Source organism: Micromys minutus (genome assembly GCF_963924665.1).
Source record: "Micromys minutus genome assembly, chromosome: 21".
In the NCBI taxonomy this organism is placed as follows: domain Eukaryota; kingdom Metazoa; phylum Chordata; class Mammalia; order Rodentia; family Muridae; genus Micromys; species Micromys minutus.
Genome location: NC_137956.1, coordinates 9,118,319 through 9,134,479, shown reverse-complemented (window position 1 = coordinate 9,134,479; position 16,161 = coordinate 9,118,319). Strand labels below are relative to the sequence as shown.

Sequence of the window (16,161 nt, the reverse complement as noted above, 5' to 3'; positions counted from 1 at the left end):
GGTTTCATTTGCTCTTCTGGAATCCCAGCGCTTGGAAGATAGAGACAAGTGTATCAGGAGTTCGAGGTCATTCCCAGATACACAGTGGGTTCAAGGTCAGCCTGCACCACTTGAATCCCTATCTTCTGAACAAAAACCAAATCAAACCAAATCAATCTTATTTCCCCATTTTGAATGAAAGAAAAGAAGGCTCCTATGTGAAAACATATTTTATTTTCTCATCCAGACATCTGTAGTTTACAAAATAGCAGACAAAATTTGGTTCTTTGCATTAGTACAGAATATGTGATATTGAAATATATATTATAGCACTTGAGTTATAAACACACAGCAAAGGTATCAGCACTTCACAGTCACCATGTTTTCCAGACATTTAGCATCTCATCAGGAAATAAACAGAGCTTTGGGCTTAAATATATAAAGAGTCTCTGCTGCTTTCTGTATCTACAAAAGCCAGTCTAAAACTACCACCACCTACAAAGTGATAGGTTTTGGAATAAATAGTTCTGCTATCATGCCGTAATAAGACTGAACTACAGAAAGCAGAGGGGCTGATCACTTCAGGGCAGCAGCAGTTGGTCTACTTAACTGTGGCTCGAAGGTGCGCTATGGGAGTTCAGGAGCAGCGCTGCTTCTGAACCAGAGCCGGTGGGTTCTTTAGGGTCCGGCTGTTCTGTGATCTGGATTAGTCCACCGGCCAGTCACTAACTATGATAAAGAGAAGCAGCGTAGGGACTCTCATCATCCCTGAAAGAGAGAAACACAGCAGAAATCAGTGTTTACAACTGTATTTAGAAACAGACACGTATTAACTTAGTAGCCACTTGTCGAAGAAGAGTGAAAATATATCAACAGAACATCCCATGTGCCTTGGAGGCCAGGTGGCAGGCATACTTGTTCAGGTATAGCTTCCTTCTTCTTTCTGGGACTCTCAGTTATCAGACAAAGAGTAGTGTCTGCTTACATAATATTTAAATATATTAAAGATACACTAAATTATACTTAATTTTGTTATTTATTATTATATTAAATTATATTGATTATTAAATTACCTATGCCAGATGGGAGGCTGAGGCAGAGGAATGATAAGACTTTGAGGCCAGCTAACTACAGTGAGACACTGACTCAAAAATAAATCAACAAATAAAAATTAAAAGGATTCGAGGTCCATAGAACAAATGGCATATGTTGTGAAATAGAAATTTTAAAATGATGACTAAGAAATCAACATGTTAACCGTTAAAAAGGAAAAAAAAAAAGAAAAATAAGCAGTGGTTGAACCTTGACATCAATTCTCTTTACAAAAAACTAGCAAACACGTTAAAAAGGAAACAGTAGTTTGTGTCCCTTCCTGAGATCATATAGGAAGGACACAATTATACCTAGAGAGAAGGGTCTGCCCTAGTGTCAAAGTTAAAGGGCTCACGGGGAATCTTAACATAGGGGAGTCCTGGGTACCACCAGCAGTCTGACAAGTGCCGCAAGTATCTGTATTTATTTCTCCTCCAGGGCGCTGCTTCCCTTGAAGATGTCATGAGGTATTCTAGTTCCAGATGCTACTCAAACTGCTGGCTGAACAGTAACACTCGGCAAAGAAGCAGTGCTGTTTAGATTTCTCATTACCAAAGAAGCCTTTCTAGAGCTGAGGAGATAGATGGCTGTCCATAAATGGCTTTTGCAGTCATGGGGACCTGAGCTCAAGGCCCAGAACCGACACATAAATCTAATCACAGAAGCAAATGCACAATAATTCCAGTGCTGTTAAGGCCAAGGCTAGGGGCGTCCCTAGACACCCAAACAAACCTACTTAGCAATCCTAAGAGACTCAGTCTGAGAAAAAAAAAAAAAAGAAAAGAAAAAGGTATACAGGAGCCTCTGGCCATCACACTCCCATGGACACACATATCTAAACACATATGAACACCTGTACACACACACACACACTTTAAGGCAGCTTTCCAAACAAGGGCATCTTAAGAGTAGTGGTCCAGACACTAACACCCACACCAGGAACCTTCACCTGTTCTCCTCTTTGAGTTTCCTGGCTGCCTGAGTCGATAGTTTAATCTGTAAGTCAAGTCTTTGCAGGAAATCTCTGGCAGACACTTCCTCAGGCTGTGCAGGCTTGGGGTCCGCGTCCTGAGGACTGGGAGGGGGCAGTTCTTCCTCGGACACTACAGGCTCCTCTTCGTGAGAAAAGCTGCTGTCAACAGTTTCACTTTCTGGAGAATCAATGGAATTAAGTCCATTAAACACCAAAGGCTTCTCTGATAGGATCGGGATGCTCAAAGTCTTCTTCAGAAATATACAGTCATTGGTAAACAGTTTGTTGGCCCTTTTGATCTGTTCCATCTAAAACATAACACACAAAAAAAAAAAAAAAAAAAAAAAAAGAAAAAGAAAAAAGAAAAGAAACACAGTTATATATGACCAAGTTCCAGAGCTAAAATTATTATAAACATGGAATAGTACATATTCATGAACAACTGTGTGCAGTGCTGTGCTGGTTTGCATTACAGCAATTTGACACACTAGAGTCATTTAGAAAGCGGACTCTCAATAGAGAAGATGCTTCCCCATAGACAAGCTGGGTAGTGAATTTTCTTGATTAGTGATTGGCGGAGGTGGCCCCATCCCACGGGGGTGGTGCCTCCCCTTGGGAGGCGGTCCTGAATGATAGAAGATAAGCAAGCTAAGGAAGCCATGAGGAACAAGCCAGTAAGCAGCACTCCTTCATGCCCCTGCATCAGCTCCTGCCTTAAGTCCCTAGCCTGAATTCCTTTGATAATGGACAATAAACTGAACTAAACGCATTCCTCCACAAGTGGCCTCCCCCACCCCGTCCACCTCCAGCCCCCCTCCTCCGCCCCACACAACATAATATTTTTGTTAATTACTTAGGAATCTGACACAATGCATCCCAATCACTCTCACTTCCCAGTCTTCCCTGGCCCACCTTCCCATCCTCCACAAAACAAAACAAGCCCAATCTGTGTTGCCCATGGAGCTTGGTCAAACTCCCAGTGGCCAGCCCTTAAAGAAAACTGAGTCCACCCATCCCTGGGTGTCCCATCCTGTCCCCAGGTTCTCCCGAACCCATCATCCCCCACCAGAAGCCATAACTCTTCCGAGCTACACTTGAGCCTCTTCATCACAATCTTTAAGGAAGCTATTGAGCTTCCTATCTGGACCGTTTCTTTGAGGCGGGGGTAGGGAGAGGTTGTCACAGAGACCTTCAATGTCTCTCCTTCTCAGTCTGCAGTCATCAATAGCAGCTTCTTTTCCCCATAGCAGCTGGCAGCAGCATGAATGACGGATGAACTTCCCACATGGCTTTCTGCAGTAACGTGGATCATGCACATAAACTCAGCCTCTGGTGGTAGCATGGAACTCAGACCTCAGCATGGCCTCCGGCACGCATCCTCAACCTACAGTATGATCACGGAAGTCTTTTGAGGAGACTGTACTGGCTGTTTTTGTGTGTCAACTTGATACAAGTTGACATCAGAGAGGAAGAAGCCACAACTGAGAAAAATGCCTCCATGAGATTCATCTGTACGGCATTTTCTCAATTAGCGATCAAGGGGGAGGGCTCAGCTCCTGGTGGGCAGTACCATCCCTGGGCTGGAGGTCCTTGTTTCTATAAGAAAGCAGGCTGAGCGAGCCAATAAGCACCCTCCATGGCCTCTGCACCAGTTCCTGTCCTGACTTCTTCCAATGATGAACTATGATCTGCAAGTATCCACAGTCAAATAAACTGCTTCCTCCTCAACTTGCATTTGGTCGCAGAAATAGAAATCCTGACTAAGGCAGAGACTTGATCTAGAAAATGAACCATTCTTCATTTCAGACATCTTGTCGTTGCTCTGAATCAGGGTGACCATGGTCCTGCATGAACTCCAGGCTGCAGTACTCCATCCTGCCCCCCACCCCCGGTACCAGCCACCCCATTGGCACTCTGAACAAAGACATGCTTGCAGTCCTCCGGTAGTACCACTTCCCCTCACCCCACAAGTTACATGTGATCATGGTCTTTTATCACAGCAAAAAAAAAAAAAAAACTCTAAGGCAAATGCATTCACCACACTCAAGGGTCTTTCCCTCCGCAGATAATGCCCGCTATTTCAAGAAATAGCATGGAAGTCATTTCCTCCTATACAAGCAGACTTATTTGTCTTGCTGGGGGCTTTTGTTGTTGGATTGTTTGGGGTTTGTTTGGGTGTTTGTTTGCTTATTTGTGACAGGGTCTCGCGACAGTTTGGCCTGGAAGTCACTGTGTAGCCAAGGATGACTCTGAACTTCTGTCTTTTGTATCCACCTCCCCAGTGCTTACGTTATGTAACATCATACCTGGTTTATACATTGCTGGAGATCAAATGTGGGGCTTCATGAATGCTAGGCAAGTTCTCTACCAACTGAGCAGCATCCCCTGCCCTCTATAGGCAACTTTTAACATTATTTCCCCATAAAGCACCTTTTACTACTACTAGTCCTAAATCACTGTCGCAAAAAGATGTTGAATTGTATCACTTCTTTATTTTTATTTAAAATACATTTTGATTATTTTATCGTGTGTATGGATCTTTTGCCTATGTGCACGTCTGTGGACCACATTCATGTAGTTCCCTTGGAGGCCAGAAGAGGGCATCAGATCCCGTGAAACTAACATTACAGAGGTCATCAGCCACCATGTGGGTGCTGGGAATCAAATCCAGGTCCTCTGGATGAACAGCCAGTGCTCTTAACTGCTGAATCATCTCTCCAGCCCCTTTATTACTTACTTAATCTAATTTGAACATTTCTGTTACCTGGCTTTTAAAAAAGTCTTTCTATTGATACATTTTTACTTGTTGAGGGATCCCTCCATCTCTGGAATTCTGCTCGGTGAATAGACCCAGGAGGTGTGGAGGCATGTGTAGAAAGAGAATGTCAAAGACTGCTGCAGCCATAGAGAAAGCAGAATCTGGTTCTGATCCTTTTAACTCCAGATGGGCCTTAAAGAGTCAGCATCTAAGGGCCAGGTAAGAAGAGCAGTTAGGAGACAGCTCACTAAGAGAGTGTCACTTTTTACCCTACAGAGGATGAATACTCCCTTTAGGGTTCCCAGAGATCGTGCACATGAGTGGCAGATGGACGTAGGTTTACTACCTCCAACCCTCACAGCCTATGGAGGCCTTCCCTGACCCACAGAGCTGGAATAGGATCTAGAACATACATGTCTCCGATAACCCTCACAACAGCTCTGTGGGTTTCTCTTTATAAATGAGAAGACAGGAGAAAGTGGCCTAAGCCCGTGATGAGGGCTCACACTAATCGACTCACTGCTTGGTAGAGTACATCTCTTGTTACTCTGTTGTGAGTGCCTAATACTTACTTCCCCATACTAACCTGTGAACTTGCACATTGAAAGGACTCCACAAGCACCTTACGGTTCATTTACACAAAACTGTTCCAGTGAGTCAAAGTTTAGTGAGGTCGCAAAACAGCCTGACTGGCTTGCTTCAAGCCTTCACATTGATCCTGAGTGGGGAAAAATGCATTCCTACTTCAAAGAGTCTAAAGAAACAACAGTCAAATAAATGGCCCCCACCCCTCCTTCTACCTTGCTGTGTTTTGTAAGAGGGTTTTACTACATACATAGTCTACCTTTCCTTGAACTGGGGAGATGGCAAAGGTGAGAAAGAGAGACCATGACAGGTAGGGGCATTTTAGAGACAAAATTAAAGTCTAAATATCCCAAGTACCTCTGGTTATCAGGCTCATATTTGAGAGAATTAAATAACTTGAAAACCTGGCTCATGTAGACTGAGGTCTATTCCTATCTACCCACTTCCGGGTCCCCAGTGTCCAGATCCTCCCATCTCCCTTGGTGCACAGGCTTCCAAAGGCAGACTGCTCCAGAATTCTCAGGGAGCATAAGTTCACTCCCCACCCGAGGTACCTACCACGGCACCTCAGCCTCACAACACATCCCTTCCATCCTAGAAGGACGGCATCTGCTGACTGTCCGGGGCGGTGCTCTCTCTTTCCTGCAGGAAGGAGACGGACTGAGCCCACTGCCAATCATCCTGCTTCCGGATGGAACCTGACACTGAAGCCACCCTGGAGGATGGCGTGTGGCTCACAGCCTGAAGCCGGCTAAGATCAGGCGTAGAAGCCAGAGTTTACTTTGAATATGGTAAGAAGCCCTTGGACAGGTATAGATACGAGCCTGTAATCTCAATGCTGGGAGGCCAAAGGAGGAACACCCCTGCAACTTCAAAGCTAGTTCTGGACAACACACACAGGAAGGCGGAGGCTAGCCTAGGATATGCAGTGAAACTCTCACTTCAGAAAAAGGTGGGAGTGGGGTGGGAGGGTGAGGATGTGGTTCAGCTAGTAGGTTTTGTTAGCACGCTTGAGGTCCTGGGTTCAACCTCCAATAATGCTTCTACTAGGAATGGTGGCTCACACATTTAATCCAGGGATAGGCAAAGTAGCACATACCTCTAATCTGAGGATGGGTATGGTAGCACGTGTCTGTAATCCCGGGATGTGTGTATCTTAGCACTTGGGAGGCAAAGGCAAAAGGATTGGGAGTTCAAGCCCACAGAAGCTTCATAAACCACGGTTGGCTTTGAGGCCAGACTGGGATATATGAGATCCCGTCTCAAAAAACAAACAAAAAAGCAAGCAAAAGAAAATAGTAGCTCCTGCCGTATGAAGGAAAGAAGAGATGTGATCTAATTATAATCAAAGATCGCTCACTTATAAACAGAAAACAAAAATCAACTACCCAGGAGCCGTGGGGTACACGGACTGAAAGAAAGACTCTGGTGAAGGGGTGAGGAACAGGCCAGTAGCAGAGGGAGCAGAAGCAGCCATGTAACCGGATGACCCAGGACACGAGGCAGTTTAATCTCGTGAGGAGTAATTTCTATTTCCATTTGAACACACATGTGGAAAATTCACCTCACAAGAAAGAAGGCCAGCTCATGATCCATGAAAGAAAACTCTGGAAAACTCATTTCCATGGGCCTTCTGCTCATCCTGACAGCCACTCAACCCCGAGAACAGAAAACGTGACCTTTCAAAGTGACACAGAATGACTTTCAGTTTCTCAGGAGTCGGAGGTTTAGCAATGGAACATTTCCATCCTCTCCTAGCCAGACGTGAGCAACATGGCCCAGTGAAGCCAGCCTGCCGTCTGGTCACTAAGAAACAGGCTGTAGATGGCAAGTAGGAACCCTCAGGGCGAAATAAGGCAGAACGCACTCAGCCATCATTGAAACACGGTTTTTTGTGAAAAGGAATTTAAATAGGAGGGAATTCACAAGACTTAGCCCCAGTGCTATCACATAGTGGTTGCTGGCTCGGTTTGCATCTTCTATGCATATACAAGTACCATTCTTTACCGGAAACAGACTGAAGTAGTAAATGGTTCTTTTCATGCATCATGTGTCTGTGGTGTTATTGGTAACCTGACCCTTCCCATCACCGTGTGTTCATGGGGAAAGGGATGCTGCTTTTCTTTCTACATTTGCAAGAGTATATAAAATCCACTTACAGGGAATGTCCCCAAAAGGTAAATGTGTGCATGTTCAGATATATAACATATATTATGTTGATATAATTAAATTATAATTCTGTATTATAATTAAAATAATTACTATTTTAGTAATAATATTTCATATATATGTATATATGTGTATGTATATACATATATATGTATGTATATATATATATACAGCTTCAGTGGGTTACTGTTAAAAACAGCCCAGAAGTCCACACAATTAAGTCTAACTTCCAGGCTCTTCCTCCCTTCACAGGAAGATGTCTCTATTGTGGGGAAGAGTGGAGCAGCTCAGTTTAGCAGCTAAGTGGAAGAGAAAGAGCTAAACTAGGACTAGCTCTCAACTCTGATGCTAGGCATGGCTAGTGCTATCCCAGCACTCAGATGGTATAAGCATCTCTGATACAGTCTAGACTGTGTCAAAGAAAGAGGGATGAGGACGCAGAGTTTATGCAAATGTCTCCTTGGCTGCCTCCTCCTTATTTGCGCTTCTGTATCTGTCCTCTGGTTTTTCCAAGGTTTCCAAATAAGATATTCTAAGTGGCAATTTCAAGCTTTGTCCAATTTCCCCTAGTGGCTTAGATACAACAGGGAGGGGCCAGGATGCTGGAATTAAACAATAGCTAAATCTAGAACCAGAGCTAAGAGGCCTTAGTGTCTCGGTAGAAATAAACACTGCAGGGACATTCCAGCAAGTTTACGTCTGAGGTTTGAACTGCAGCTAATGGTTTTTTCAACCAAACCCAAAGGTTTCAGTTTCCCAGAAGCACTTCCTCAAACTCTAGCAGAGATGCCCAAACCTAACCCTGTGGGTAATCGAGTGTTAGGCTCACAGCTGGAAGAGCCGAGGGCACCAACAGCACCCAACAGCAAGTGCGGCTGGTATGCAGAACTGGCCTTGCCGTAGGGTGGCATAGCCTATAGCCCCAAGTTCCAAAATGGAGGCTGGAGGGTCAGGAGTTCAAGACCAGTGTGGGTTAGATAGTGACTCCAAGAGTAGCTTGGGCTACATGAAACCTTGTCTAAAAAGAAATAATGAATGAATGAATGAATGAATGAATGAATGAATGAATGAATGAATGAATGGAGGGCCTTCAAAATGGATCAGTGAAAGTGCTTGCCACCAAGTCAGTTGACCTAAGATGGGTCTCTGGAACCTACATGGTGGGAAGAGAGAACTGACCCCTGTAAGGTGAGCTCTGACCTCTACTCACATACTGAGGTGCACACCACACCTCTCCCCCAACCCCAAGGGGAAAAAAGGTAATTAAAAAAATTTTTTTTTACATTTAGTTCACGTGGATGGTCCACATGTACATGCCTGGTACCCAAGGAGGTCGAAAGAAGGCATCAGATCTCCTAGATTTAGATATATCTCTATCTAAGTCACGTGGATGCTGAGAACCAAACTAGGTTCTCCGAAAGAGCAGCAAGTGCTTTTAACCACTCGGCCATCTCTCCAGCCCCACTTTAATTTTTTTTTTTTCTTTTAAGAAAACAAATAGGCCTCAAATCAATCCTCGAGTTCATGTCTTCAGCAGGCTGTGCACCCTCACTCAATCCCAACCTAGGACCCTACCTTCTAGAGCTACAACCTCAAACCACCCAGACTTTTTATGGAGTGAGTCCACACGTGCGTGGAGGGCCCATCACATGCTAGAAAGAGAGAACATTTTTTATCATGTAGCCTTGGTGTCTAACAGAGGCCTCAAATAACCCTGGAATAACACAAGCAAGGGAAGAAATAACAAGTGTGAGTTAGGAGTGACTCACTGAGGAAAGGACACCGTGGAAATGTCACACTGCCCAACCCACTGGCCGGAAGAACTGGGGCCAATCAACCTGGCTCAATTCTTGGAAAGAATTCCTCTTCCTTACAGAGAGCCCCCCTGGGTCTCCAGGTAGAAGTCTAAGTCAGACATACTCAATGGAAACAGTATACAAATAAGCCGAACAGGCAGACAAGTCCATCTTTTTTACATTGTGACTGACACTGCCTCAAGAAAGTTCACAGGTGAGAACTGTGCAATCAAGTTGCCAAAATACAAATTCACAATGTTTCAAGTGGGTTTGTAACTGTATACTAAATCACATCCCCAGCTGGTCTGTGTGTGGCCCCTGGCTTACAGTTGAGACCCAGGAGAGCGGATCAGCAGAGGACCCAAACCCAGCCACTTCTTTCTTCGCTGCTGTTATCCTAGTTACTGTTCTAGTTCATCGCATCACTACAAAGCCTTCATCCTATCTTGTTCCCCTTGGTCCTGGTCCATACAGTCTATCATCAAAGCAGCAGCCAAAATGATACATACCAGCACTCCAGAGGCTGAGGCGGGATTACAAATTCAAAGTCAGACTGGAATTATAGAGGAAAACCTTGTCTCAAAACAAAACAAAGCCTACCCTATTGGGTGGTTTTTATGCCAACTTGACACCAGCCAGAATCACTGGGAAGAGAGAACTTAGGAGCCAGATAGTGATAGCACGTGCCTTGAATCCCAGCACTTGGGAAGCAGAGGCAGGCAGATCTTTTGAGTTCAAGACCAGCCTGGTCTACAGAGTGAGTTCCACAATAGTCAGGGCTACACAGAGAAACCTTGTCTCAGAAAACCAAAAATAATAAAGTAAGAGTACCACTCCGCCATTATGGGAAGGGGTTTTGTTTGGTTAGCTGGTTGATGGTTTCAGTTGTTCATACCATCATCTTATTACTGCAGCCGTGGCTCCCTGACACTCAAGGTGTAGCCCAGGATGATGTGGAATTCCCAGAAACCCTCCAGCCTCAGCCTCCTCAATGGCTACTGGTGTAATGGGTGTGCAACGCCAGCTTACGATAAGCATTAGCATTTTCCCTGGTTCTGTGTAGCCAGTGGAAGCACCTCCCAAACAATTTCATCAAAGTAATGAGCTAAGAATAAAGAATCCAGGCAGCGGTCACACACACACACACACACACACACACACACACACACACACCTTTAGTTCCAGCATTCAGGAGACAGAGGAAGGTGGACCTCTGTGAGTTCGAGGCCAGCCTGGTCTACAGAGTGAGTTCCAGGAAAGCCAGGGCTACATGGAAAAACCCTCGTCTTGAAACAAAAAACAAACAGGCATGAGTTTGCCTTTAGGAGAACATCCAGCATTTACAGATGAGAGTAGGAGGGTTGGTGTCTGGTGTGCACACACACACACACACACACACACACACACACACACACCGGATGCACATCTTACTCCAGCAGGTAAAAGCAGAAGGATATGGAGTGCAAGGGTGTCCTCCCTACACGGGGAGTTCAAGGTGGTCCTCCCTACATGGTGAGTTCAAGGTGGTCCTCACCTACATAGGGAGTTTAAGGCCAATGTGAGCTACATGAGACCCTGTCTTGAAAAAATATCTAAAATTTTTAAAAACATATTAACAATAGTGCTGAAGTTGAGAAATCACATTATAGACTATTTGTGACCATCGATGGAGTACCTAATTCTTTATATCTGAATCGAACATGTTAAAATCAGAACTTGCAACTGTCAAGACACCTTTAGCAGTTAAGAGCACTGTTGCTCTACCCTGGACCAGGTTTTTATTCTCAGCACCTATGTGGTGGTGGATCACAACAGATTTTGACTCTAGTCCCAGGGAATCACCCTCTTATGACCTCCACAGGCACCTGGCATGCATGTGGTACATTGATATACACACAGGCAAAACATCCCTGCACATAAAAATAAATAACTTTTTAAAAAATGAAATAAAAAGATCAGAAACCTTTATAAAAGTAAGAAAAATCTGGCCTATACTTTAATAGGAAAGGATAATAAGGTTAAAAGTCACAAAATCTGCTTTAGACAAACCACAGGTTAGAAAGCATTTGAACAAAAGTAGAGAAATCACTAAGCATGTGTTTAGCAGAAGCAAGGAATCAAAGAAGAGTATGTGTCAGAGAAGAGCTGTCATAGGAAGAGACCATAGAAAAGAACTCCTTTGGATATCACAGATTCATGAATATACACATACTACCCCAGTACTTAAGATGCACAGAAACCAGACAAAAAGAGCGTTCTTCGGCGAGCAGGATACTGAAAGCTCTTGCTAAGAATGCAGATCGGAAGTAACATTTAGAGCAAAGAAAATCCTTTACCCCTGTGTAAACTCAATCTGGTCTCAGTAATAACCATATTTGGAAATACCCTGACCTCTTATCTATCTTCTCATCTGCAAGATGAATCACACCTGTCTCCCCCTAGGCTTAACAAAGGCAAATTAAAGAAGAAAAATAAGAAAACAAAAAGAATCTGGAGCACTGGCTCTGTAGCTAAGAGTCCAGGCTGCTCTTCCAGAGAACCAGGGTTCAATTCCCAGCACACACATGATGGGTTACAACCCTCTGTAACTTCATTTCCAGGGTATCCGACACCCTCTTCTGGCTTTTCTGGGCACCAAACACACAGACGGTGTGCATACCTAAATTCAGGCTAAACATGTATACACTTAAGATTTCTCAGTTCTGCTTTTCCTAAGCTCTGACCCACACCAGACCCCCAGTGAGTACATGAAGACAGGCTGTAAGTAAATGTTCACATTTAGAACTGCAGGAAAGTGTCTCAAAATGGTGTGATCAAGCTCTCAAGACGCTTAAATGGTAGAAAGAAGCCCTGGTAAACAAACACCTGGTTAAATATGCAGAACAGGTTACCATGAAGATATGGGCAAGATCATCTTTCTTCTGACTGCTGCCCACGAAGCTTGAGGAAAGAGCTTCAGGAAAAAGGATACAGAGCGCCAATGTAAAAAGGCCATCACAGGGCTCACTGTTCATTATAAGTAATTTTAATGAAACAATTTGTTCCCTCGAGTTTCCACGATCTTCCCTAAGGTGTAATGCAATATACCCAAGACACACACCCTTATAAATTTGTAAAACACAGCCTTCCAGCAGCTCACCTAGACCACAGTTCCTGGCTGCTGTTTGGAGACAGGTGTCACGTTCAGGGTAGCCAGTGAGCCCAGGAGTGTAATTTCACTTCTAAATAAAGAAGCTGAATCGATAGAACCAGAACCATCCACGGGAAGAGCTGTGTGCATCCTGACTCATCACAGCTTGTTTACACAGCGCAGAATTCGTATCCGTGTGGCTTTGCATAAATGTGTAGTGAACTCCCGGGAGGAAACCGGGGAATGGTGGCTGTGGGTAGTGCCCAAAACGCGGGCCTCCTTGGTATTTCTCGCGCGACAGATACGACCTGAGACAGGCAGGGTACTGGGGACGCCAGGCACTAGCTGGTCGGGGAAGCCCTGGCGGCCGCCCAGCAGCAGCAGCAGCAGGAGCAGCAGCTTAGACGCCCCTGGCAGTTGCAGCAGCAGCGTGCGCTGGGTTGCGGCGCGGGGACGCGGGGACGCACGGCCTGCTCCCCACCCTCCGCTCCAATCCCCGACCCCGCCCGGGGGCCCCGGCCGCGGCGGCGCGCCCTGCTCACCGTGACTCCGTACTTGAGCGCGATGCCCTGAAGCGTGTCCCCCGCGCGGACCCGGTGCTCCACATGGCGCTCGATGACGCCGGCGCCCAGAGGCGCCCGCACGCTGGCCGTGCTGCCGTACGATCGGGTCTTGGTGCGGGCCAGGCTCAGCGACAGCTCGGCCTCCTCGGGCTCCGAGGTGGAACGAGAGCGCGGCGGCGGGGAGGAGGGCCGGTGCGCACGGGGGCCGCCTTCCCGCAGGGCCGGCGCAGGCGAGAGATCCGCCATGGGTCCTGCCAAGGCCGCCGGGGCGCCGAGCTCGCCAAGGGGGCGGCGCCTCCTCCTCCGCCTCTTCCTCCTCACTGGGGCTGCGGCTGGCCGTGCCGCGAGGGCGGCAGGAGCGAGGCCGAGGCGGGGAGCTGCGGGACCTGCATGGCGGGCGCCGCTCTGAGGCCGCCCCCCCCGTCCCCCCGCACCGGAGGTCCCTGTGCTGGGGAAGAGAGCTGAGCAACGGCTGCAGGGTGCGAGAAGGCCCTGCGGGAGCGCGCTGAAGCCTGTGGGCCCAATAGAGGCCCACGGAGGTGTCCTAGATCCCGTGTGCACCCCAGAATCGTGCAAACAATAAAGAGTCTGACTAAAGCCTGCCCTGGCCACAGTACACCCCCACCAACCTTTACTGATTCCTCAATGGGGGGCCTGCTTGTTCAGTGGTACCCACTTCAGGACATCAAAATCTTGGTGGCAGGAAACTTCTATATAGGTCCCTCTCCACCTGGGTGGTACAGTTCTTCTGACCCTCTCCCAACACACAAGCTCGCACACACGCACACACCCTTGCTTGATACTAGGGATTGATCGCAGTTCACGATCAATAGATCAATAGTACACGCTAAGCCAGTGAGTGCTCTGTCACCGACCTATAATGCCCATGTATACCAATTCTTTGCGCTCGGTACTCAGGTCTGCCGAGTAGCCTCTGACTACCCCCAGTTCTGGGTAGTTCATCCTTCTTTGAGGACCGGTGCCAGTTTCAGACCTAGGCTTGAGCAGAGTTAACTGGAATCTTCTGTCCTAGCTTTTAAGAACACCACTACCACCAGTCTGTCCTTCCTTTGTCCCCAACCCCATCCCCCACTCCTGACTCTAGGTAGAAGAGAAGAGCTGTCTCTCCTTTCATTGGTTGTCTGAAGTCTGGTATGTTGCCCACAGAAACAAACAACTCAGGACACCCTAGAGGACAGAAGAAAAACAGTAGTCCCCAGTATCACCCACCCCCTAGAAGATTCTTCAGTTGCTCCCCGAGAATGACAGCATCCGTATAAACCCACATTGGCACCCAAGTCCGTTGTGTTGCTTTTAACATATGTACCCCATCTACAATCCATTGTGACCAGAGCCACTCAGATTCCATCTGTGATTTCACCTTCTCTTCTCACGTATGCTGTTCCCTCCACCAGTAACCGTAATCTCCCAAAAACCCTGTCTTCTGTTCATGTGTTTGCCCGTTTTTAGATTGATTTGTATTTATGTGTATGTGTGTGCCGTGTGTGTTCGTGGAGGCCAGAAAAGGTTGACAGATCTGCTGGAGCTGGGATGGCAGGTGGTTGTGAGCCACCCGACGTAATTGCTAAGAACCCCAAATCCATGTCTTCTAGATGGACAACATGCTCCCTTAAGTGCTGAGTCATCTTTCCACTTAAGTGCTGAGTCATCTCTCCAGCTCTGTTTTGGAGAAGAGGTCTCATGTAACCCAAGCAGACCTGGATCTCTTGGTTCCTGCCGCCATTTCTGTGAACCAGGACTACAGACGTGCACCATCACGACTGGTTTATACAGTGCTGTGGACTGAACCCTGGTCAGCTCTCTACCAGATGAGCTACGCCTCTGGCCCCAGCATTGTAGTTCTTTTCTGACACAATGTCTCCTTATATTTTCAAAGCTGGCCTTAAACTCAAATCCTCCCGCCTGGGCCTCCAGAGTACTGGGATTCCCTGGGTTTCATTACACCCCACTTGTGCGTGTTTGTTGCCTGGGACTTGTGTTGTCTAGAGCTCCTGAGCTCAGGTGATCCCAGAGACATACAAATACAGGAAGTAGATGCCCAAATCCACTCTACCCAGATCTCGAATTTGAAGGTCCTTTCCCAAATAGTGCTCTTGAGCAGCGCATATGCTAGAATCAAAGGATATATTCTCTGTAGGATTGGTTTTCTCATTCTCTAGTCCCAGCCTGCCAAGTTGTTATTTCCCCCTTGGAACCTCCAGGGTGGTTTGTGCATCTTGGTCAGTTTTGAACCCATTTGAAACATTTGTGCCTTTGCCTTATCTTCTCCACCAGATGCATGCTCCTGGGAGGCATAACTGGTTCTTTCCCTTTTTTTTTTTTTTTTTTTTTTTTTTTTTTTTTGTAGCTCCAGCAATGACTACTGTAATAGAATCATACACACACACACACACACACGTAGCTGAAACACAATAGGAAGTATTAAGGTTCACTGTGCACTCCCAGCTGTGGTACATAAGAACAAAAGGCAATGGGCAGGCTGGCTGTACTGAGACCCCTGAAGTTAAAAACTGAAACTAATTTTTCACTCTGTAGCTTGATTACCTCAGACACTTTGTCACAGTGACTAGCAATTCTGAAACAATTACAGGCAAGGCTGACATTAGGGTAGAACCCTTCTAACTAGTAAGAGTTCATCAAGACTTGGGTGGATGGTGCACTGTGCACTCCCATAACCCATGCACTTAGGACAGAAGCTAGAATTTTGCTTCGAGTTTGGAGCCAAGATTGGGCTGCAAAGCAAGTTCCAGATCCCTGTCAACTACATAGGAGATTCTGCATCACCTTTTCAAAAGATTTGGCTTCTGTTTAAAGATTCTTTTGTTAGGATCCATCTAAGTTCATTGGAATTGTGCTGACACAATAGCACATATGGGGTGGTTTATAAACAATAGGAGTTTATTCTTCACAGTTGTAGAACTTGAGAATGCCAAGACGTTGAGGAGAGCATATCCAGTGTCTGGTAAGCCTGTGTTCTTGTTCATACACACCTCCTTGATGGATTCTTGCATGGTGGAAAGCGACAAGGAGCACCCTTGGATCTGTTTTATAGGGACTAACTCATTCCTAAGCTTTTTCAATCTAATTGCCCAGAA

The 16,161-nt window shown here is 46.2% G+C and overlaps 1 protein-coding gene across 1 annotated transcript; it reads right to left on the bottom strand.

Annotated features, from left to right (window-relative positions):
- Positions 1 to 236: 236 nt before the first annotated feature.
- Positions 237 to 13,291, bottom strand: LYSMD2 (LysM domain containing 2; the record flags this gene model as incomplete). Its single annotated transcript, XM_080934864.1, has 3 exons — positions 237 to 747; positions 2,021 to 2,352; positions 13,025 to 13,291. The coding sequence occupies 3 exons, from the start codon at positions 13,289 to 13,291 to the stop codon at positions 705 to 707; spliced, it is 642 nt and encodes a 213-aa protein (XP_080790990.1). The 3' UTR covers positions 237 to 704.
- Positions 13,292 to 16,161: the final 2,870 nt, after the last annotated feature.